Source organism: Siniperca chuatsi, linkage group LG18, assembly GCF_020085105.1.
Source record: "Siniperca chuatsi isolate FFG_IHB_CAS linkage group LG18, ASM2008510v1, whole genome shotgun sequence".
Lineage (NCBI taxonomy): Eukaryota > Metazoa > Chordata > Actinopteri > Centrarchiformes > Sinipercidae > Siniperca > Siniperca chuatsi.
This window is the reverse complement of record NC_058059.1, coordinates 11985344-12010620: the sequence shown is the minus strand read 5'-3', so window position 1 is coordinate 12010620 and position 25277 is coordinate 11985344. Positions and strand designations below refer to the sequence as shown.

Genomic DNA, 25277 nt, shown 5'->3' with positions numbered 1-25277 from the left:
CAGTTTATGTTTGCTGGCAGTGTTTGCAGGTGTTTGTGGCTTATATTTACTGAGCATTTCTGAGCCATTGTGGATGTTGAGCAATGTTCAAAGCAACATTGTGTGTGTGAAGGGGAAGAGAAAAGCGGGGGAAAAAAGGGGCAGAAGTGACCTTACATGGCGGGGTTTTTTTATTGGAGCCCATGCTGGACAAGCCCCTAATGATCACAACTTGAGCTCTTGCCTTTTTAATTACCCACCCAGGCCTGACTGAGTCGCACAAAGCTCGAGAATGGAGTGGCACAGATGGAACAAAAACAGGCCAACTCCTTGGGAAGGATGCCCTCTGAACCCAGCAGCTAATGCAGCCCCTGCTGCTCCAGCCGGTCATTATTGTTGTTGGAGAGGAGGAGAGAAATGGCACTCCAAAACAAGGCCACCACCACCGCTGAAGTCATGGTCCACAGGCCATGTGAGAAGACCTTTTGGTCGAGAGCTCCTCTGTGACGCCAGCGCCAAACAAGCACCTTTAGCACAGATTAAACATTTCAATTTGATCTGCAATACAAGAGGCGCTAATGGCCGCCTCTTGCTGTAACATTTCGTCACAGGCCCGAGAGCATGTAGGTTAGCCGAGATGGCGTCGCCTTTCACCATGTCGGGCCGCCTCTCCAAGGGGTGTATGATGGCCCCGGGGCCCCTGTCACTCATGAGGCCCATCAGTCACCCTCATCTGCAGAATCTGACTTTATCTTAATGAGCTGTTGTTATTCATGTGAATGAATGAAGACTGCTTCCATTCAAAGGACAAGAAGTTGCGCATTATCACATTAACTAAGCACCACAGATGATCAGTCAGAGGCTCCTGAGTTTCACCTGATGTCTGTCCAATAAATCCACCAGATGAACTTCAGCTCTGACGAAACGTCCGCTTGTCCGGTGCCTTGATCCGATTCAGACACCCAAACAGGACGGTATGTCCCTGTCTGTATTGTCTGTGCTCTTCATTGCGTTTCCTATTGTCACATCACATTCCTGTGTGAGGAATGTGTGTGTCTGTCAAGTGTGTGTGTGTGTGTTTGGAGTTGGGGGGAGGGGGGCTTGATTCCAGACATCCTGCTCTTATTGTTGACCGCCCCAGGTCGACCGCTGCTCAACATGTCAGGCTGAAAGAGAACAAAATGGGGCCCGTGCCACTGAGAGCGATCACACACACAAACATGAACACACACACACACAGGTCAGCTCCACCTTTTGTTTTGTTTTTTTGTAGTTGAGGTGACATGTGAGGAGAATCATTCAGTTTTAGACATGCAGTATTTGGAAAAAGTGACTGTAAAGTAATTATTATCATAGTTGTCTATTATTTGAATGAACAATTTTACAGACCACTGGATCGCCTTAATCTATCAGTTTGATCAGTCTGCAACACTCACTGTGGCCCTGTTATCGATATATTAAAATAAAAATACACACATAAAAATAAGATATATTTTGAGATTAGAATGTGTATTTTCTCATCAAGCGAAAAGAAAAAATGCTAAACACTATAACAGTCAATTATGTAACTGCAACCAGAGATGGAAACACACACACACACTAACCTCTTACTGTGTTGGGATGTTAATAAAGCAGATTTTAGGTTTGTTGTGAAAAATGCAACAAAAACAGATGTAAAACATGATCAAAAGACATTACTGAACAGTAGATGTTACAAAAGAAAATTTTTAATGTTCTTTCTCTTACTTTGTTGAAAAATTAAGCTCCTGCATCCTTCCTTAAAGCGCACACAGTGTGATCTTTTCTCCAGCAGATATTCTTATTGCTGCATCTTTTAGTTTTACAACTCAACAAGAAAAATGTTTGTATCTGAAGTTACAGCTCACAAAACCTGTAACTGTGGAGCAAATGCTTGAAATTGCTATTTGTCGCATTTAGAGCCAACAACTGAATTACAGGCCCTTAAACTAAAAGTGTTAACATCCATAAACTGTCTCACCCATACTAAATGATAAACACAAGTAACATTTTATTTTTCCCCAAAAGAGAAAAAAATAACATTTAATAACATTTTGGAAATGAACCCTTCATTTGGAAAAAAAAAATGTAACAGTGACATCAACATCACGAATACTCGATCAACATTTCATACACAATATTAAAAAAATAAAAGTGCAATTAGGATACTTTAAAAAACAAACTTCCATTCACTCAGAGATGTGCTGTACTACAGCAGCCTCTAGTGGTTTACATTTTAAAGGCACATTTTTGCCCAAAGTAACAAATGAGAGCAAATTTGTACAATTTTGAGTACTACTACAGACCAAAGTCAACACAACTAAACTAAATAAATTAGGTCCAGACATTTTGAGTCACTCAACAAACGAATCAGGGCCCCGCCCTCTCTGTCCTGAGAGAGATTGAGGGTTATGGATTCCCTGAGGTTTATTTTTGTAAAAGTGCACAAGATAAAACTGCAGAAAAACTCTAAAACAAAACAATAACTTGCTGAGGAAGATTTCACATATGACTTTGGTGTCTGCTTCTCTGCTCAGTGCTTCCACAAGCATAAAGACTGAAGTCCTGTCAGCTCACAGTAGAAATTTATTAATCTGCATTTTCAATGGAACATTAACTGGTCGTATTATCTCTGAGTAAAAAACCTTTCAGGCCTCTTTAACCCATCGGGGGATGATGGTTCTGCGATAAGTCCGTCTTTCTGAGATGTTGCGTCTGACTTTGATCACCGTTGGAGCAGCTATCTCCAGCTCCAGAGAGGGGCTGGAGTAGGACTTTTTTAGCCCGCCTTCCTCCTCCTCTTCCTCCCCCACAGAGTCCGCACACACAGCTTTATCAAACAGGTTTAGGTCGGCGAAGCTCAACACGCTGTCGCCTGTCTTCTTCGTGCTCTTCCAGGCATCCAGCACCTGGATGTAGATCTCATAGCGACACATCTGCAGGGTTTGAACAAGAGACGCAGGGTCGCTTATGGGTCTTTTTACACTCGTATACACACACTATCACTCACGGCACTTTGATTACCTCGTGCTGCAGGTACTCTGCTCTGACGCGATGCTCCTCCAGCTCCTTGGCTTTGGCTTTCTTGCCCTCTGGTAGGTTTTGCTGCAGGTACGCCAAGTCTGCCTTGAAGGACTCCAGCATTCCTGCATGAGACTGCAGCTGACGTTCCTGCACAGGGAGTTAGGAACAGATTTCATGTAAATTAATTTCATGCAAATCCTGCTGAAGAACAAACAGAAAGAATGACCGGAAAGCATTACCCCCTGTCTTCCTCCAGCTGCAGGGGTGAAGCGTTCCAGTTTACAGAACAGATGTGAATCATGGGAAATGTGTATGATGTGATTCATTTCTGTACTTTATTAGTTGTTATCAAAGTTGCAATAAAACCTCATTTTGAGAGACGTCTTCTTTCTTAATTTTATAGATTATGTAGGAAGGGATCATCAAAACATGTAAAGACAGACGGTTTGATTTTAAAGTGAAACTATGTAACTTTTGAAAGAAGGAATAACATAATCCTTCTATTACAAATGAAAATTTGAATTCATGAGAAATTAAATGCACCTTTGCTCAATTAAATACACTCAGGGGTTTGACTGCTACAGGCTTATTTGGTTTTGTATGACCAGTAGTTTATGGAGGCTAATGTTAACTTATGTTAGCAAACTTTAGCTTACTATTGCTTTATAACAGACAATAGTTTTAGCATTTATCATTATCCCGCAATTGTCATGTAGCTACAGTGGCCACGAGTTATGTAGGAGAAAGGGGATTGTTCAGAAATACATACTGTATGTGATGGTTTTATTGGTTGTTCCTGATATTAGAGAGAAAAAGCAAATGGAAACAACTGTGAAATTAAAGGTCCAGTGTGTAGGATTTAGTGGCATCTAGCAGTGAAATTGCAGTTTGCAACCATTTGAATACTGCTCGCATCACTCTCCCCTTCCAAGCGTGTAGGGGAAACTATGGTGGCCACAAAACCTGCGAAAAACGGCAACGGCCCTATCTAGAGACAGTGTTTGGTTTGTCCGTTGGGCTGGGCTACTGTAGAAACATGGCGGTGCAACATGGCGCTGCCATGGAAGGGGACCCGCTCCCTGTGTAGATAAAAGCGACTTATTCTAAGGTAATGAAAATACAACGATTCTTATTTTCAGGTGATTATACACTAAACTACTTATAAATATTCTATTCAATTTCGGCGAATAGCTCCTCCTAAATGTTACACACTGGACCTTTAATGTAAATAGCTGTACATGTACATGCTATATATTATGGTAATTTCTTGCATTGTGACTTCAGAGTTGAAGCTGGAGCAGTTCATATAAAGTGGTGGCTTGGCATATATATAAAAAAAAGTCTGACAACTCTGACATGGACAGTAGAGTTGGGATTGCAAAAATCTCCTAGGAATCAAACCTGTGACATTTTCATCTTACTAACATGCATTGTAACACAGAGACAAAAATAACTTGTAAAAAAGAATGACTTGTAATTATAAGGAAATTAATGTCACTAAGAAAGAGAAGTAGGAGTGCGTACCGGAGTGTGAGCAGACTGCGAGGCGGGGAGGATCGGCCTGAAGAACCTCCTCTGAGAGCCAACAGCGGCGGGGAACGGAGGCGAGGAGTGAAGCGCCGAAACCAGGTTGATGCGGCTGATCCATGAATTCATCTCCACTTTGGATCTGAGAGGAAAACAAAGAGAGCTCTGACGCTGACAGGTGGACTCTTTGACACACACACACACACACACACACACACACACACACACACACACACACACAAACACACTCACCGGGTGTGCTGTGACTTACGAGGCCTGAAAGAGGAAAACCCTCCAGTCAGCCGTCTGCAGGCGGAAGACGTGTGGCTTCTTGGTGTAGTCGGCTGCCTGCTCGGCCAGAGAGTGGTGCACGCTCACCACCTCCTCATTAGTCGGCTGATCCCTCCTGTAATCATTCTGACACACACACACACACAAAGATGGGAAATTACAGACTTATAATCATAAAAGACACTAAATTCTATCAGTATATATTGTAAAGGAACAAAATTCTAATAATGACATTGAGTACTGTAGAGAATCCTATTGGATAATGCTGAAAAACCTTCTGACCTTCTGTAAGTAAAGGACCATTCCCTTCAGCACTCCGTAGAAAGTCTTCCAGCTTCTCTTCCCCCAAGGAGCTGCCACACAGAAACATTCAGCAGGTACATGAAGATTAGACAGATATCAAAGCCCACTTGTTGGCCACAAATGAGAACTTAAACAGTCAAGAAATGATCAAAATGCAGGTTTCATCCATTGTTATATTAATGTAGAGCTGAAGCTGCCTACTGCATTATAAACATGTCCAAGAAGTATCTAAGCTATATAGTTTTAGTTTAAATTTTATACAATCTCCATATTTCTTTAACTGACAGGAGCGCTAACCCAAAAAAACAGGATAATGTGGTGTGCTCAGACTCAGTGTACTTTTTAAAAAATGTAATATATTTAAAACATTGAATGGTGATTAATTAAAACAAACAAAAATAAAATCAATTAAACAAATATAAAATCAACCAATATGTAAAATAATATCAAATATAAATAAAAACTAATAAAAAAAACATTAAATCTCACTACACCACTTCCACTTCTCATTTTCATTCTTGACCTGTATGAGGTCAGAGTTTTTCCTTGGCGTGATAAAAGGCCAAAAGTCTATGAAATATCTTTAATATTCCAAAATAATTGACTTACTAAAACTAAGTAAGTGTTTGCCTTTAAAATGAAAATTTGGGTAACATCTGTTTTAAGATGATACATTCTTTATGTTTTCTGTTGCCAGCTGCCCTTATTTTCACAGCCCTGTTCACCTCATTTCAGTTTACCCTATTGTTATGTTCCTCTACATAAAGTGCTCAACACACCAACACCAAACCCCATCTGACATCCGTAGGATCTAATGTTGGTGTTGATTCTTTAGTGTCAAATTAACAAAATCACTGATTGTGCCTTTAAATCCGTGACTCTCCTCAAAAGGCAAAATAAACTAGACAGATGTAGGTGACACTCAGTTCATCCATTTATGTCTGTGTCTCACTCACTGCGTTTGCCGTCAATGTCAGCATGGAGTTTTCTCTGGAGGAATCCCTCTTTGACCACAGAGGCCGTTTTGTCATGAGGAACGTCCTGGAAGGGGTTGGCTTTTGAACGCAGTGGTGCATCGTCTGCTGCATCTTCATCCACCAACACAGAGCTCTTTAATTCCTCCTCATCACTTTAACATGCAAAGACAGATTCTCATGTGTGAGATTATATATGTGACGGATATGATCGAGGAACAATCAGTGAGGAAGAACAGAAGATGTTCAGTATCTATATCAGTCCACTTACATAGCCCACTCCAGCGGTTCACTCTTTATGGAGTTGTAAAGACTCTGCAATGCAGATGGAGAGGAAAAAATTAAAAAAACTATTTAATCTGTCTATTACAAGTCCCCAAAAAAAAAGTTTCAATAATTTTCACCAACAAGGATTTGACTTTCTGTAAAAAACAAAATCAGTGACAGTATTACTTTCAAGAGATCCTTGCTGAAGTTGCCCTCTTCATTCATCCCATCCAGGTTGGACACAAACTTAGAAGAGGACATGGATTTCCCTACGTTCTGTTAACACACACAAAACATGTGATTGACTAAATACCTCACAGAGATCGTCTGATAACACAGTGCCATGTCAAAACAAAACTTTTTCAGTCATAAATGTTTCCCACCTGTCCATGCAAATCAGTGTTGAGAAGCATCAAAGCGCATGTAAGAGCCAACACTGACCCTGAGGACATAAAAAAAGGGAAATGACACATCCATCTGTCACACATGAGTGCTCGCTGCTGTATCTTCAGACAGAAAACAAAAAAAATATCACATAAACCATGACGGAGGCTCACCTGAAGAGGAGAAGGAGTCGGGGTTGCACTGATGGAAGCGGCAGGCGAAATGCTGCAGCACGCGCTCTCTCTCCTGGGTCTCTCCTATCAGTACCACCACTTTCAGGAAAGATCTGAGAGGCAGAGAAATCGAAAGGAAATAAAAAAGATTACAAGATGTTTTATGAGTGTGTTATGTGAGAGATGTCAATGCATGCAATCCAAGCTCCGCCTCGGTAATTCTCACCTCAGGGCATGATCGAGAGTTTGTCCGGTGAAGTCAAAGAATCTCAGGTATTCCTCCCCGACAGCATGACTGAAGTCATTACTAAACAGAGAAAAAATACGTTCTGTATCAAGAGTTATCACTTTATTTCTTAAACCATATAATCCATTTTATATTAATCTTAAGAAGTTTTGCTGGATCAGTATAGAAAGAAAATCAATTTTCTTGATATTAATGATGGGGCTATAGTTTGGGGATGATTATTGGTGCTTTAATCTAAACTGGAGGCAAAGGAGGATGACATGGTCTAGATAAAAAAAAAGATCATGTGGTTTCTTGAATATGATGGCCATGTTCATTTCACTCAACTCAAACTGTCAAAAAAGACCAGAAAATTGTATTAATTAACTGTAATATGACCTGTGACCAGGAAAGGATTATATTTTAGCTAAATCTAAATATTATGATGACCATAACCAAAACTCCAGATGACATGTGCAACCAGAGACGCAGTGAAACACTGCTTTTCAACATGGTGTTAAGTCACTCATTAAAGGGGTATTCCAGAAAGGCAGTATTGCACTTCCATAAAGTTGGGGGACTTGCAACAGACAGATTAGAAAAACAAAATCAGGCAGCAGATGTTAAAATATCCTGATTTTTAGTTCCTAGTATGGATCAAAAAAATACTGGATCCTACACTTCCCATCATGCAACTGAATCACATCTTTCGTTAAACTCTCCATCTCTGGTAAATGCCAAAGTCTTTTAACCTTTACACCCCCAGTTTGTAACACAGACTTTCTGTTATTGATTGGTAGCCGAGATAACCCTGATGACATTACCAGGGTTATTTTCCCAGACTTTCGAAAGCTCCTCCAAAACCACAGAAGATATTACACTGTTTTTAACAGGCTGAGCAGCCCTCATTATGACAAGTAAACTGATATTAATGTGTACAATCTGCTGAGTGCCCCTAATGTTACATGGCAGCAGATAGAATAAGGTGTTTATGTGGAATAAATCGCACAGTTCTCTATGGGCTTCACTCAATCTTTGAGGATATGCTGTATACATGTCTTGTCAAATCCAACATTAAAGACATACAGTTTACGTATATCTCATATATATACACATGTATATCTCGTTGCACAGTTGAGAGCTGGTATTATTACTCTGGTTATTGAGCTTGGCAGATTAAAAAATATTCAGGAGGAAAACAAGGTGTGTGAGCTGTATGATTTGGGTGAATTGGAAAGGTTGTTTCATTTTGATGCATTTACGTTTGCTAACTTTGTTTTCAAAAGCCGGGAGAAGAAGGCAAGGTGGACTATTTCCACCTGAAGTACCATATAGTAAATGTTTTTGTCAGTGATTTATGAATTTTGTTGTAGGCAATGAAAGCCTGAAGATTTTATTGTGAAAGTTGTCTAAGTTGGTTCTCTATTTTTGGACTTTTTGTTATTGTCTGAAAACGTATACGCAGCACTCTGGTCCTGGCTTATTTGAATTTATGGTGTCTTGTACGTTGTATGCATGCACAATAATAAAAATGTAATTAATTAATTGCCGTTATATCAGTATACAGTATCCATAGCCACCTCTACAACTGCACGTTTTTCAGTGATGAAACGCTTGACATTTCAAATTACACACATCTGCACCTGGGAGCTCCCCTGACCAGTTCTGGGTTTAGCTGCAGTGCTCAAAACACAAGAAAGGAAGATAAAAATTTAATATAAATTAAAAAATATATATAATACGTGCTTACTCTTTGTCTAAGTGCTTCACCACGTCCACACGTTGGATCCCATCCAACTTATACAACCGCTCAGCGAGGCGGCAGGCCATCTCTCTGTCCACCTCACCTCCATTCATGTGAAGCACTGCTGTCTCAGGAGGTTTGGGTTGCTCTCCATTTGCAACAACTGTTTGTACAGACCCATCCTCACTACCTCCTACTTCTTCAGCCTGATATGTCTCAGCCTGTTTGTCCACCTGATTTAACTCGGCCTCAGCTGTCTGCTGTGTGATCTCAGTCTCAGCAGACAGCTGCTCTGCTATTTCGGGCTCATCCGTCTTCTCCGGTCGCACGATCTGCTCGGAGAGCGTTGGCTGAGGCGAGTCGGCCGTTTGCAGTGGCTGCTCATTCTGCTCTGATGGCTCCGTCTGTTCTTGCTGCTCTGCCACTTGAGGGTCTTCAGCTTCAACACAAACTGTCTGCTCTAACTGAGGGGACTCCTCTGGCAGGTCTGCATTTTCGGGTTGGGTTGACTCTTCTATCAATTCCATCTGGTCTGACTGCTCCAGATGTTGCGACTGTCCTAACTGGTCTTCAGAGTGTCGCTCCTCTGCTTGATGTGACACCTCTGGTTGGATCTGCTGCGACTCTTCGGTCATCTCGAGCTGCTCGGACTCAGAGCATCCAGGCTCTGCGTCCTGTGAAGTCGTTTGGTCACAATCTTGATGCTCTAAGCAACATGTCTCCTCCAATGTTTCACTCAGCTCTAGTATCTCTTCTGAGTCTTCTATCCTCTCTGCGTTATCTGCCGGCTGTAGCGATGGTTCTTCGTCGTTGTCCCCGGCCACTGACTGTTCAGGGTCCATGTTCTGATCTACATCTTCGCACATTTCTGGCTCTTTAGTCTGTCCTGTGGGATCTTCATGTAACCGTTCTAGCATCTCTGTGTCCTCTTCAGTCCCTGAGCACCGCCTTTCCTCCGAAAGCTCTGATTGTTGCAGATCAGTTAGCTTATCTGGGTTTATACTTGGTCCAGTGTCGTACGTTTGTAGTGGCTCAGCAGGAATCTCCCTACCAAGTGCAAATAAAATATGCAACAAAGTTAATATAATAGTACATAAAACTGTGACATCATAAGTATAATGGAAGCTTTTACTGTTAATACACACTTCCTGTTCCCCTTTCTTAAGTGAAGTCCATGATACTCACCCATCACACAAGCAACTGACAGTTTTTGCCTCTTCACATTCTTCAGTACAAGACTCATTTGTCATAATCTGCTCCTCTTCTACCTCGTCTCCCTCCTCGTTCTCTTCTTCAGTCTCAACACCATTCACTGAAGTTTGCTCTTCCTCTGAGTCTCCCTGTCCAGTCAGCAGAACACCGGGCTCCTCCTGTTCCTCTTCTGGGTTTAAATCTACAAAACTGTCCACCTCATCTTCTGAGCCTTCAATCTCTTCAAGAGTGTCGATTAAGTCCACAGTTTCAACAGAATCTGAAGCTGCTGAGTGTCCCTCGTCTTCTTCTGATACTGTCCTCAGTGGGATTTCTGGAAGATTTTTTTAAACGAAGGTGAACTTCACAGTTTTGCAGTTAAACCAGAACTCATTTCTAATAAAAAAATGAGCAGGCCACAAGCATTACACAAACTCTTTGTATTCTCAAACTGAGCAACAAATGGGGAAAAAATTGCTATTTTACACCTAATTAAGATGTCGCTCTGAGTAATACGTACCGTTATTACTGTCTAACAGCTCATGTGTTGAGTCTTCCTTTTCCTGTGTTGTCGGCTCTTGCACATCTGCAGCATCACATGGCTGGAAATTGCAACACAGGCCATCGCTCATGAACAGGAGTTGTGCGAGAAAGCTTGTGATTGCCAGTGGGTTCATGTGTAAGAAGCTGCACTGTGAGCCTCATCTGACCAACATTATGTCTACTCTAGTCCTCCCACTTCTGCTCAGCCTACTGCAGTAACCCAAACACGTGTCTCTAAAGAGATAAAGACTGAGATGGTGAGGCTAAAGTCGAGTCAACGCTCAGTGGAGGAAGGGTTAATGACACAGGAAACTGTATCTGAAAGTGTATATGCACACAGAAAATGCAGAGAAATAGACAAAATTCTAAATAATAGCTGCATGACAACATCACACCTCCTTTTGTATCTCCTCCCATACAGTACATACCTCAGAGCCACTTCCATTCCACTCTAGATTTGAGTTCAGAAACCGTGAGTTAAACCCATCTTCTTCCTCTCTGTCCCCCCGTGTGAAAAGCTCAGCATTAACGACTTGACATTGGTGAAGTGACGGGGAAGTGGTGTCTAGACTCATCACGCCACCAGAGTCTAGCTCATAGGACGAGCTGCTGTCAGTCATGAGTGAAGACATCCCTGCAGAGGGATCAGGCATGTCCCACTGCACTGTGGCGACAGAAAGCTGAGCACTGGTACAGGTCATCGGCCATATTAGTTGCTCCCACTGTTCTGCCTCCTCAGAGAGATTGACTTGATCTGTCCCATGTGCCTGGTTTGTGTGTACCTCTGTCTCACCCCACACAATGGCCTGCTGTTCTCCATTGATGTACTGGTGGTCTATAGAGGTCCATGAGTCTGGTTGAGGCTGCTGAAGGACTGAATCTGTAATATCTGGCAGAGAGGAACACACGCTTTCCTCCTCCATTAGCATGTATCTCTGTTAGTTCCGTTTTGGGGGTTTGTTGGGTTAGTTTGTGGGTTTTGGTAAAAGTTGTTGTAGCTGTAAACGTTGTCTGGCTACAAAATGTCCTCCTCTGCTGCATGAAAGACGATCATTTCATAAGATCCCATAAACGGGAAATCCTGAAGCATGTTACAACCTCCAATGGCGCCATTCACAGATCTGTGACAAGAGAAAAAAACCCATTAATGTTCAAAAATAATTTTACCACACCCCTGTCTGAAGCAACATGAGAAATTCCTCCCTCCAATTTTGTTAAACTGATTCTTCATGAACTATTTGAATGCCACGTTAAAAAAAAACTTTTTGGGGAACCTCCAGGAGGAACATCTGATTAGCTGATGACAAAAAAGCCATTCATAAGACTCAATAATAGTGATGTCTTTACAGTGGCTCTATATTATTTTCTATTCATCTGTGAGAAAGAGTCAAGTTAAAACCACTGTGGACATCATTTTAAATTACACATAACACTCCAAGCAAAAACAAAACTGAAATAAAATCATTTATAGCCCTGATACCACAAAAATATGCCACACTCACCACTCTCCAGTCTGGAGAAGTTTTTTTAGCCTGCGCTGTCCATTTTGTTAAGCTTCTTGGTGCGGCACTGCAGATGTGCAGTGCAATAAACTTTGAGTGAAATGTCACAAAAGCACGTTTGTACTTCCTGACCACAGGCACAGAAAAATCAGCAAGTGAGCAACAGAGAAAGCAAGATAGAGGAGTACGGTGCAGAGTAAGAGAGAGGCAGAGGGTGGGGTTCAGGGGTTGTTTCTGGTGAGCAGTTTAACAGTCTGCGTCCTTTTTTTATCACCACACTGCACTGTGACTCTGGGAAAAGGATAAAACCGTGAAAGAGTTCAAATTTGAACTGCGTGTTGTCAAAACAAACCAAGGGCATCTCTCTCAACAACACCAAGGCCAGAAACAGAACGTCAACAACAAAATATCATCCATGTTTGTATTAGGGATGTTAAAATATCACACCTCATATCTTTTTATTTTCAGCGTACTTTTTCTCACCTTCATTTATTTCTCCCTTTCTCTGTCACACTTTATTTTTTCTATACTTCTCTGTCTAACTCATTATTCTATTCACGTCATGCAACCAACATCCGGGACAGATCTTGACCACATTTCCTGTGTGGGTGCTCACTTCTTAGTTCCTGTCAGGGTGCAACAAGTGCCACAGTACATGTACGAGAGTTAACGAAGATTAACAAAGAGGATCATCTGTAAATTAATCGCACTGTGTTTTGAAACTAAAAATGTTGAGATATTAAAACTTAAATCAACATTTTTAAAAGCAGTATTGTCTCTCTTGAGGTTTGTAAGTAAGAATCTGACAGTTTAATAAACTGAAGCTCAAAATTATTTGGATCTCTCTAATATTATACAGTACTGATTACAATCTTGCTGCTCTTTGAAAAAAAATATTGAGTGTTTCACATGATAACACAGTTAATCCTCTGTGTGTGATGTTAGCTTTGGCATCATTGTTGATGATAAAAAAGAAATGCTCAGATGACAGAAAGAAACACTTTTTCACCCTCAACAACTTTCAGCCAAACGTAATATTTCTCAGACAAATTGCAGTCTGCCCTAAGTGGAAAATACCAGCAGAAGTTGCTTACAGTCCATAGAAAGTCTATACAGCATGTCACAGTTTAGAGAGAATGGTTAACACAATATTAAAGGAGAAGTACAAATACTTAAAAAAAAAAAACACCACAGAGGATAAAATAAAAAGAGGAACACAGCCACACTGGGTGAAATGAAAGTTGTGTAATGACTTATAAATATGTGTATGTATAATAATAGAATTTGTCTAAAAAGGATAAACACTGCCTAGTAGTCATTCATTACCACCAGTGAACCTGGCACCAAGATAAATTTGAACATTTTTAAACCTCAAATAACTAAAAAAATCTCATTAGGAGGAATATTTTCGACTGTGAAGCATGACTTACCCCTTCCAGGATGTTTAAAGCAACATCATATGATCAGCCGGCTTGTGAGGTTTGAAGTCAAGTCTTGTGGGAGGGAAAGACACACCACTGTGTTATACTGGGCTTATACCGCTGTCAAAGAGCTGTGCCTTCACAGACATATTCACCCACACACACATGCACACAAGCATACAAATAACCCTCCGTTGACTATGTCTGAACCTGCTGCGCACAACAAACAAGCCTCACATCCGCTCTCTTTAAGCCGAGCAGAGTTTTAGCGTGTGGTGTTGCATAAAGATGCATACAAGTCACAAGTCCTAGTCTGGACCGGGTTCTCCTCCTTCTTCTTCGTGTTTCCTGTCCATTTTGGATAGATCAAGATCACACTTCCGTCTCCCTCTGTCCTGCTAGGGGGAAAAAAGAGGAGAATTTAGAGGACGGATAGAAGGAGAAAGCTGCTAGGTGGCAACAAAGAGGAAGAAAAGGCACTTTGTGATATGCAACTCAAGACCTCAGAGACACCTGAGAGGACTTGGCCCACGCCCACTAACCCTGAAGGCATGCAAGCACACACATACAGGTCAGGTAAGGGGAGTGGCTCAGCTTTATTCCTGCAAATGACACTAGGAATGATGTGGTAAAACCAGAAGGTACCAGATGCAATCTGCACAAGTCATCAGCTGCACTGGAATTAGCTGTGCCTCTTTCTATTAGTTTACACAGAAAAGCATTTTTAACACAGATATGAGTTTTTAGAAGCTTACCTATGAGAACAAAACTACATAGACTGCATACTTCTTTAAATAGACTTTTTCCTACTATTTTATATTATTTGCTTTAAACTATTTTTTGAGTAACACATTTGCCTTAATTTAATTGATGTAACCACTTTAGAAATAGTTTTAGTATTACTATTTGCATTGCTGATAGTGTTTGCATAATAGCTAGCTCTAAGCTCTTGAGCCATCTGCCAATCACAATGTGCCTTTTCTTCCTCTTTGTTGCCACTCAGCAGCATGAGTATCATCAGCATCGTTAGCTAGTTAGCACTTATTAGCACTCTCAACTCTTGTTAACTTTGTTGCAGTTAGCTAAGTTTTAGCATACTAACTAGCACATTAGACAGTAGAGGAAGCCTAGCTAGCCTAGCTATTTAACCTAGTTAAGTTAATATTATGTAACGTTGTTATTCATTATTATCAACGTTTTTTACGTGATTAGCATTAGCGTTATTAGCTTTACCCCTGACGTAACCTAAGTAGCGTAAACATTGTAAGCAGCATCATTAGCATGATTAGCATTAAGATTACCGTTGGTATTAAAATATTATCATTACCTAGCATTTATGTGAGAATCCTTGCAGCTGTTTATTAGTAGTTAGTGGTACCATTAGTATTAGCTAGTAGTTAGTAGTGATCTAGTAGTGCTGCTATGGTTTTGCAGCTCTTCTTGTTGTTATTTAAACACTATTTATCACCGTGGTTATTTGTGTAAACAGTATCACAGTAACGTTTGCTGGGGCCCCGGCTAATTCAACGATTCCACTCCAAACCAACAGGGGCGCTACCGATGTTAGCAAAACAAAACCAGCTTCTCCTCGCCGTCATTTTCACGCGACAGTCTCTGCTTTGTTTGTTCCGCACACGGCAGCAGAGTCGCACACACCCACTTTTCCCCCCCAGATACTTTCAGCTGTGTACAAACCGTCTGGTGAGGTGTCTACAGCCGCGGCCGCTCGGTCTAACATGGCCAAGTCGAATGATCTGAAAATCTTCCTGGAGTCTTCTCTGAATGAGATCTTTAAAGCGACAGTGAGCGACATCCTGGACTCAGTGGACCGGACCCTGTCTGAGTACCAGGGCACAATACAGAGGATCGAGTTTGAGAACGAGGGCCTGAAGCGGCTGCTGTTCGCACAGAAGAGCTCGGAGTCTGCTACCAGAGGTATGGTTGTCCACTCTCGCTAAATAATGGAGGGTGTCTGTGTTTGTCACGATAGCAGACAGTGTCGCTTCATGCAGCCACTGATCTTTTGTTCAAGCAGTGCCTGCATTGTCAGCAAATTGTGCCTGTGTGTGTTATGTGTGTGTTCAACTAGACATTAATGAAAGGTAGCAATACGAAGCAGAAGACCGCAAGCAGATGTGAACAATGCAGGTGTCAGTACATTCAAAATGTGCAAATGTTTATGAGGTAGGAAACAGGCCTGGGGATCACTGTGTAATAAAGCACCAATTACACTGTAGTACAGCAACGTTACTATCACAATTTCCTGCCCATGCTAATGATGATAGAACAGCATAGGCAACTGTACCTGAAGATGTAAATATGTAACCCTAAAATGTCAGGATCAGTTTTCAAAATGTAGGAATCAATCACACTTCTTTATTGATTTACTTCTTTATTCTAGATAGCTGAGATGAAAGAGTGTGGACTGAATTGAGTCTGAGCCTTAGTGGCAAATATGTGTGTGCCAACCCATACCAGATTTAGACACGAAGTTCAAATGTCTGCATGCACGGAAGAAAACAGCCCTGCCTTAGTATTACAGCAGATATTATTTTGGTAAAGATCCAGACTATCTTTTACATATTGCAATATATAATCTGTGATATCCCTGTGTATGAAACATACATATCGTGTTTGTTTACAATGAAAACTCAACAGGGTGCATTTAAGCATCCTCTGATTAAAGCTGCACTAATCAATGTCTTAATATCAAAATGTATCAAATTACCATGCGTAACGTGAAAGGGGTTGCTCGCAGTGACAAAGCTGCAGAAAATTATCATACAACCCTGCAGTCCCCCTCACCCGCAAACACCCACTAATTTCCAGTTGTAACAGGCAGCAAAAAAAAACCAACTGATAAACCCGCTGTACACTACCTGTCCAACACCAAACAACAGACAGACAAAGACAGTGGCTAGCTGGTGAACATAGTGGAGCATTTAGCAACTAAAGGGCTACATATTTCCCTCAGAGGGAGCGGGTCCCTTTCCACGAATGTCACCATGTTGCACCGCCATGTTTCTACAGTAGCCCAGAACAGACAAATCAAACACTGGCTCTAGATAAGGCCTTTCGCCTTTTTTGCAAGTTTGCCAAGAGGCAATTTTTTTTACCTGTAGTCCCTGGACAGATGTTACAAAGTCACCCTTAAAACAGAATATAAGATAAAAAGTACAAAGTTATTGAGATTATTTTTAAGCATACAGAATAATAATAAAAAGAAAAGAACAAGACAAGACATACAAAACAATGGAATAGGGGATATTCGTTTTATTTTATTAAGTTATGTCAGTCTTGTGTTTACAGCTTGTTCTGCTGCCCCGAAGTGTCCAAAAAATCAATGAATGCAGCTTTAAATTATAATGTTCCTACACTACTGTCAGCTAATCAAACATTTTAGCAGTAATGTAGGTATGTTTGACTCTAAATAACATTATTTTGCCCTTAAATTTTTACAGATATTTGTGAACAAGATGTCAGTGAAAAGTTTTCGACTTCTGAACGGAACAATCATCCCATCAACTCCACCCAGGGCATGTTCAAGATGTCCATATGCAGCAGTGACAAGAAGAGCTTCAGGAGGAAGCACAAAGACAAGATGAGGGAGAGCATATCCTCTGCCTCCTTTTTACTGCAGACTGATCATTTGTTAGAAAGACCATGTGTGAACACAGCAGAGGTAGGTATCTCCACCCAAAACTTGATATCAGTAAAAACAGAGCCTGACCTGGATGAAGGCAGTGCTATTGACCTCTCCCAGCCTTCATCCCTTCTCAATCTGACAATGAGGCCAATAAAAAACGAGAGCATGGAGGTTAGTTTTGACAGTCATGATGCATATGCACCTCTGCCGCCATCTGCAGGTCTCGAGCAAGACTCCAGAGGCAGTGACAGTGAAGTTAAAGTCACCATTGTTTCTGACACTTACATGCAGGATGGACAGTTCATTAAGACAGAGGAAGAGGAGCAGAATGGGGTGTTGCAGTATGGTGACAATGACTGTTTCTCTAAGCAAGAGTTGAACCATGCGTTGAGATATTACCCTGAATCAGAATTAGATCCAGAGGGAGCGAGCAGACAGGTTGCGGAGCCAGAAGTAGTGACGCATGAAGAAAACAATTCACCCGCTGTTCCCGCAGATGAGTTTTTGGAGATCCGTGACAACTTTTTGCGCTGTCCCATCTGTCCCAAAACATTTAGTCGAGCAGCCTCGCTCAACGTCCACATCAAGACTCACAGCGGTGAGAAGGCCCACAGCTGCAACTATTGTGGTAAACGCTTCGGCCGGGCCGATCTCCTCAAATCTCACAAGCGCACCCACACAGGAGAAAGACCTTATAGCTGCAACATCTGCAGTAAAACATACGCCCATCCCAGTCAGCTCAGGATACACAAACGCGTCCACACTGGAGAGAAGCCGTATTCCTGCTCGCACTGCGGGAAGCGCTTCAATGAGCACAACCAGCTCAAAGTCCATTTGCGGACTCACACCGGGGAGAGGCCTTACAGCTGCCAGGAGTGCGGCAAAACTTTCAGCAACGCAGGCAACCTGCGTATACATGAGAGGATCCACACTGGTGAGAAGCCGTACTGCTGCGCTCAGTGTGGGAAAAGGTTCAACGGCTTGGGTGACCTCAAAACACATTACAGGATTCACACTGGAGAGAGGCCCTACAGCTGTGAGCTGTGTAAGAAGACCTTCAGCCAGGCGGGCCACCTCACCATACACATGCGGATGCACACAGGAGAAAGACCGTACAGCTGCAATGAGTGCGGCAAGAAGTTTACGGTGGCCAGCAGCCTCAAACTGCACCAGAGGACTCACACAGGAGAGAAGGAGTACAGCTGCTCGTACTGCAGCAAGAGCTTCAGCAGGTCGGGTCACCTGAAGAGACACGAACTGGTCCACACCAAAGAGAAGGTCTTCCTTTGCAGCCACTGTGGAAAGACCTACACAGACCAGTCCTCCCTTAAAAAACACCTGAAGATGCACGCAGCCAAGGAGCAGAAGGCTCAGAGCGAGGGAAGCACCAGCGAGGCTGAAACAAACCCACCCCGACCTTCAGCTTCTGAGACACTTTCAGACACTGATCGAAACTACAACCAAATTCTTGGCGATGAGTAATATAAAAACTGAGAATGAGTGCTGTATGTGATTTTACGCTATAATCTTCAAGGTCCACTTACTAGCCTTTTCAGAGTTTTGAAACACATCTTACAGCCTGCATCAGCAGAGTATTACAAACTGCTGTGCAGTGCAGCCTTTAAACGCTTTAATCTGTTACTCAGAGCTGGACTTCCTGTTTTAACACAGGGCTGTTGTCAGCCTGAATCGCCACTAAGGTTGGGTGTTGTGGTTGAAAGCTCCAGAAAAAGTTAGTAAATGGACATTGAGTTAACATTATGTTGTTCCCAAGGTCAAGAATGAAGTTTGACGCTCAAAACTCTATGTGATGTTTGTGGTACAGTGCAATACACTGTTGTCTAATCTTTGCTGTGATTTAGTAGGTCCAAATATTTACCAATGCCGTATGAGTAATTATTTTATTTCGATTGATAAACTCTAATATTCCTCTTATAGTCTTCTCTCTCACAACACAGTGTAAAGAGTTACAGACTGAAAATGTAACCCGAAAAGAACAGTTTTAAACTTGCTGTAAGTTACCACAATGTCAGTGGTATGTTATATTGAATGAAATGTCTGTCAGATTGAAAGGATGGTTTCAACCACCCTGCTGAAGCAAGACACTGAATCCACTGGTCTTGGCCTTTGACCTCCCTGTGGAGAAAATGAAAGTTTCCCACAGGGGTCAGTAGAAAATAACAATATTATTGTTTTAGAATTAAGATGCTTCTAAACACATTTACACACTTTGTAGTAGCCAGAGGGTTAGACATGTGTGCTGCAACACTGATTTAGGGTGAAGATCATTAATATATTGCTGTATATAGCTTTAACTATACAGTCAGCAGTCTGATCCGTTGAACTGACAAGAATGTATTTGTGTAATAATGTTACCGAAAATAATGTTAAAAATATTCAGTATCGATTGACCAGCTTTCAATAGTAAATTAATAATCGTTTTGTAAGCCATGCTGATCAAAGAATGTCGAGCTTCTAGAGGATTTGTTTTAGGCTGTTCACTGTTCTACCAGGAAACAGGTCTCTTACCATGAATTATGTACAGCCCACAGGAGTAAAATGCCTTGTTTGTGATGATAGGGCTACTGTTTGTTGTGGCAACTGGTTGATATACCTGCACAGAAATGTACTGTATATTAAACTTGAGTGTTTGCTACTAGGAATTTATTGTGAGTTACTTTTGTGCGATCTGTGTCTAAATTAAAGAGAAAACTTAACCAAGATTTTGTATTAATATTGTCTTATTTATACTTTATGGGTATATTTTGTTAGACATTACAGTCAGTGTACAAGAAAAAAAATGTGTTCACTAAAATACATTGCAAGTACAAGTGCACACAATACATTCTGTGAGTACAACCGTAAAAGCAAATACAACACAGTGTATAGATAAGTGACTGTGCATGATGCAGTGATTCCCAGCATTTAACGTAAGGACAGTAAGCACAAAGGTGTAGTTTCTCACCACAGAGGACACTATGGCTGAGATGTGTGCTGTCTGTCCATAAAGCCAAAGTGAAGCTAACTCCAAGTAGAATCAAACTTTATTTTAATGCTCTGAATGCTCATCAAATCTTTCAGAACTGTTATCGCTCTTAGATGCTGTGTTTTGTTAATTTACTAGTCAAATAGTGATGGTTTGACAGACAAGAATGCTACATGTGAAAGTTAGTTTTCTCCACAGGATTATAAGACAGATGGATGACTAGCTGGTCTTACTGAGAGTCGAAGTGCTTGAGGATTAGATTTTTAGGACTTTTTCTAGGAATTTTCAGCAGAAAGGCACTTTAAAGGGTCAGTTCATGGAAAAATGTAAAAAAAAAACCCCATTTTCTTACATACCTCTGGTGGTATCTGTCGAGCCATGCAGATAGATTTGGTTTTATGTTCCCTGTTTTTGACTGAGAATACAATGGAGGTGAATGGGATTTCATTCGTGGTGTTAAAAAAATTACACTTAAAAAATTGTTTCCTGGTTACTCTGAATTATCTACAGAAGACACTGTCAGCTGTTTTCATTGGGACTATTCTTTAGAAAGGTTCAGCGAGGCCTGTGGATTATCTTGAGTAACTAGGACATTATGGAAAGACATGCTATTCAATTTTTGTGTAATTTTTAAATGCTTTAAGCTGCACAAACAAAATTCCATTCACTCCATTGTATTCATATGGGAGAGTTTTGGTTTGGCTGCAATAATTATTTTCATTATTGATTAATCTGTTGATTATTTTTCCAATGAATCAATTGTTTAGTGAAAAGGGAGCAAAAAAGTTGTGAAAAATTCCCATTACAATTTCCCAGAGCCCACGGTGGCGTCTTCAAATTGATTGTTTTTTAAGAACAACAATCCAAAAAAACGAGAATATTTAGTTTGCTATCATATAAGACAAGTAAAAAAAGATTATCCTTCCATTTGAGAAGCTGGGAGCAGCTATTTTCTGGAATTTTATGCTTAAAAAATGACCTGAACAATTAATCAGTTATCAAAAATGTTGATTAATTTTCTGTGGGTCAACTACTTATTAACTAACTAATTTCATCTCTTGTATTTCTGAACTGTGAAAAATACAACCAAAACTATCTGCTTGGCTACATACAACTGAAGGTAAACGAGAAAATATGGGTTTTGTAACATTGGTGACCATTTTTGGAAATTTGCTTATTCGTTTTCTGGCAGGGAGTTAGATGAGAAGATCAATACCACTTTCATGTGTCTCTCAGTGAGCTTTAGAAGTGCTGGTAGGTGGATTTTGTTACCATTTGACAGAACCGGGCTAGCTGTTTCCCCCTATTTCCAGTCTTTGTGCTAAGCTAAGCTAACTACCTGCTGGCAGTACACTTACATTTAACAAACACGAGAATGAGAGTGGTATCAATCTTCTCATCTAACTCGTTGCCAGAAAGCGAATAAGTGTATTTCCCAAAATGTTGAATTATTGCCTTAAACAAACTGGTTTCTGCACAGAATTTTTGAGAAATCTATAAACCTGAACAATATGCTATTAATACATTTTATGCATATTCTATCTTCCTCAGAACAAGCAAGAACTTTAATGTTTGGAGTTCCCCTTAGGGGACCCAGACCTTAGGTTGGGAACCACCGCACAATACATCTTTTTAATAATCAGTATTTTCAGCATTGGATAAAGCAAGAACATAACACATTCTCCTATATTTCACAACAACAACACATTCATATGAAAACTTTTGAACAACAAACATGTTTCCCCTAATTGATTTGGGTGTTGCTGCTCTGGCAGCAGTTGACGCTCCATGGCAGCTTTTCCTTGGACAGATAGAGCATAGGCTGAATGCTGCTGCTGAAGTCCATCAGGCCAAATGCAACATAGTGAATGTAACAATGAAACACGTCACGAGAGAAGTAGTCCTGGAAGGGGAACAGCGCGACAGGTGGGAAGTAGTTGAACACTATGATGGCCAGGATGATGAGGACCATCTTGAAGGCTCTTTTCTTCACAGGATGCATCTCGTCTCTGCCGGGCCCAGACTGCTGCAGCGCCCAGAGGATCACAATGTTGCAGAACACCATGAAGGCGAATGCTATGAGTATCATCACCGTGAAGACCTTCTCGAAGTTGACAATGTTGCCTACACATTTTGCAGCAGCGTAGGCCACAATGATCAGCCAGACTATGAGGGCCAGGACCGCTCGGTGTTGACGGTCCTTGAGCTTGGTGAAGGTGATGGGGTGGACCACGGCCATGTAGCGGTCCAGGCAGATGCAGGAGAGAAAGAGAGGCGAGGAGTCTTTCATGCCGTAGAAGAAGCGCAGGACGTACCAGGTGCTGCTGGTGGTGAGGAAGACTATGTTGGCCAGCTCAAGGGGAGGGGTGAGACAGAAGAGTGCGTCTAAAACCGCCAGATGAAGGATGAAGATATCTGAGGTGGAGGAGTCACCCTTGTTCTTATGGATGAGCCACAGCACCATGAGGTTTGCTGGGATACCCAGGAACATGTTGATGAACTGCAGGCCCAGGTACCAAATAAGAACAGCAGGCATGTTTTTGCAAGACTCATACACCGTCTTCTCACTGACACAATCGTTGAAGGGTCTGTGAGAGACGAAGAGCAGAGAGGAGTTGACATATATAACCTCCATGATGGTCGGATCAGAGAGCAAAGTCGTTAGAGGACATCAGCCAGAGGAACAAAGATCTGTCAGATAAACGGAACAAAGACAGACAGACACATATTGTTAGAGACAATAGGCACTGTATTATAATACAGGCATGATACTGAAAAGAGTTTCAATTAGCTATGAGATAAAAATCAATAAAGATAATACACACATTACAATGGTACATTCATACAGTACGGTTGTGATGTGGAGGGCTTGCTGAAGCTCATATCATAGATTATCATAGCTTACCTACAGTAGATCACTTGGGATTTTTATCTCACTTATATCACTCACCCTGACTTCAGATGAAATTCTGTATAAACGCACCAGTCACTGAATATTGCCACATACACTGCAGTTACACAGTGGAAATTTGAGTACCGGTGACTTGCTAAATTCAGTCAAATCAGACACCATACATTTATTTATTTTTAAATGTACTTCCCCTAAACACCTTCTGTAAAAAAAAGAAACTCTTCCCTCACGGAGCAAAACATAGAAACAGATTATTTAAACAGCTAATGCACTGGATCAAAAAGAGAAAAAGCAAACATATGATACTGTGGTATTAAACTATATTTCAATCTGTATAAACAGCTTTATTTTCTGTCGGAAAAAAAGTTTTAACATCAAGAAAAAATGTGTTTTCACTCATGTAGTACTTGAATTTGAATAACAAACCACCACACATCACATATTACGATATTATGAGTCCTTTTATAACACACAATTAGTTGAAAAAATAAATGATAAAGTGTAAAATTTAATTTTTTTTCTCTCCAGTTTTGTATTGTAAGGGAAATCTCTTACCTTTAATTGGTACTCATTCGTCTAACAAACTGACCCCCTGTGCCCTCAACTGTCTCTGCATCGCTGTCACACTGACTCTGCAGACTCCTCAAGCCATTTCCTTTTCACGCATTTATGTAGAGCTGTCGGCTTGACAGTGGCCATAATTAGGGGCAGAATATTTGTATGGGAACTTCCTATGTGTTTCCACCATGTCATCAAGTGGCTCATTCCACCATCTCTGTTTCTAAAAGAAACATGTAAATGTGCAACCTGACTGTAAAGAGAGCCTTGTCTCCTGCAGAACATGTTATCTAAAAAAGTGCCAGAGCTGTGCCAGAACATTGCCACTGTAAAAGACATAGCTACATGACTGAAGAACTCCCCAAAGACAGTTATGTAAAATTGCAGTGTTTCTATTTGAATTTAAAAGTCAGGAGTTACCATTTTATGCCAAAATGACACTCACCTGTTGAACAGGATACTGCAGCACCTTCCTAAAGCAACTGGTGTGCCCCCACTCTCCACCGAATCCTTGTGACTCCTACGTATGTCTGTCCCAGTGTGAGCAAATACCGAGCCCTCACCTCAAAATTGAATGGAAAACATCTTTTGGAAGATGACCCAACACTTCAGGGATCCTGCTCCTGTCTGATCATCCAATCACAGCGTTGAGATGAGGGTGTGGAAGAGGAGAATCTCCCCCTGGATGCTACAAAGTCTTGTTTGGCCCCTGTACATCCATCACACCTTTAAAATTAACAAATTAAATAATCATAAAACAAGGAGAAGGATGATCACTTGAATTACATGAAAAAGGGTGACGGTGAAATAATATAAAACAGGTTTTGTGTGGAGGACGTGTTGTGGCAAGCCATGATCCATTCACACTGATTGGCAATGATGCAACAAACCAATGGTGCCTGCCGGAAAATCGTCAGTAAACAACTGATGCAACAGTCCAGAAAATCACTTCTGATTCAATTCAGTGTAACAATGTGAAATAGTTACGTGAGGCTGACATGTTTTGAGGTGTGATGTCCGTCGGTGGGTTTGTGCTGCACCCAACATGCAGAACAGGTATTGCAGAACTTGTATCTCTACTGAACACTACGGAGTGCAGTAAAAAGATTGCTGTGTAGATCAGACTCATTAAAATCACCAATCAACGTTAACAAAGTCAATATATTATACTCTATAACATGTTACAATGAAGACTATTTTATCATTGATCACTTCATCAGTGTGGTACAGGTTGTATTGTAATTGTGGTGTTACAGTGTGTTGTTCTGTGTGTGTTTCAGGCTGTTTGAACAGCTTGCCTCTTTTGAAACTCGACCCAGGTTTGTTTACCTATGTGTGTCTGTCTGAACTTGTTTGTATTGGTGTCAGGTTCACAGGAGATGTGTCTCCCTCCTATAAGGCAGAAGATTGTCACAGGTTTGCTAAATTCTGCATCAGAGCAGAAACACACACGGCAGCACACAGCCGCTTTTGTCCAAACAGGCCCATTTCAGAGATCACTGGAGCTTCTTGAAGTTGAAATTTCACATCGCTGAATGTTTTAAATGAACATGATATTTGTAGATTAGTATAATGCATTCATCTTCCCATCACAAACAGTAGTGCAAAG

At 41.1% G+C, this 25277-nt stretch overlaps 3 protein-coding genes across 11 annotated transcripts; 1 reads left to right on the top strand and 2 right to left on the bottom strand.

The window, feature by feature from the left end:
• Nucleotides 1-1686: 1686 nt before the first annotated feature.
• Nucleotides 1687-15033, bottom strand: LOC122865400 (PH and SEC7 domain-containing protein 4). Of its 7 annotated transcripts, none has more exons than XM_044173770.1 (19): nt 14895-15033; nt 13805-13965; nt 13577-13639; nt 12147-12273; nt 11073-11765; nt 10622-10703; nt 10096-10435; nt 8917-9957; nt 7167-7247; nt 6941-7053; nt 6767-6825; nt 6570-6659; nt 6388-6431; nt 6099-6271; nt 5122-5192; nt 4820-4965; nt 4546-4690; nt 3022-3168; nt 1687-2933 (listed from the first exon to the last, which is right to left on the bottom strand). In XM_044173770.1, exons 5-19 carry the CDS (start codon nt 11571-11573, stop codon nt 2646-2648), a joined length of 3321 nt encoding a protein of 1106 aa, XP_044029705.1. In that variant the 5' UTR covers nt 11574-11765; nt 12147-12273; nt 13577-13639; nt 13805-13965; nt 14895-15033; the 3' UTR covers nt 1687-2645. The 7 variants fall into 7 exon arrangements, with proteins under 7 accessions (XP_044029705.1, XP_044029704.1, XP_044029711.1 ...); XM_044173769.1 differs by having other exon boundaries at nt 13864-13965; XM_044173776.1 differs by having other exon boundaries at nt 12147-12213; nt 13864-13965.
• A 270-nt stretch (nt 15034-15303) lies between these two features.
• LOC122865401 (zinc finger protein 436) lies at nt 15304-19936 on the top strand. Its single transcript, XM_044173777.1, has 2 exons — nt 15304-15502; nt 17029-19936. The coding sequence occupies exons 1-2, from the start codon at nt 15304-15306 to the stop codon at nt 18693-18695; spliced, it is 1866 nt and encodes a 621-aa protein (XP_044029712.1). The 3' UTR covers nt 18696-19936.
• LOC122865402 (proteinase-activated receptor 3) lies at nt 19937-24567 on the bottom strand. 3 transcript variants are annotated; one of them, XM_044173779.1, is made up of 3 exons: nt 24114-24566; nt 23666-23891; nt 19937-22890 (listed from the first exon to the last, which is right to left on the bottom strand). In XM_044173779.1, the coding sequence occupies exon 3, from the start codon at nt 22832-22834 to the stop codon at nt 21944-21946; it is 891 nt and encodes a 296-aa protein (XP_044029714.1). In that variant the 5' UTR covers nt 22835-22890; nt 23666-23891; nt 24114-24566; the 3' UTR covers nt 19937-21943. The 3 variants fall into 3 exon arrangements, with proteins under 3 accessions (XP_044029714.1, XP_044029715.1, XP_044029713.1); XM_044173780.1 differs by lacking the exon at nt 23666-23891 and having other exon boundaries at nt 19937-22787; nt 24114-24567; XM_044173778.1 differs by lacking the exon at nt 23666-23891 and having other exon boundaries at nt 24114-24565.
• Between the last annotated feature and the right edge of the window lie 710 nt (nt 24568-25277).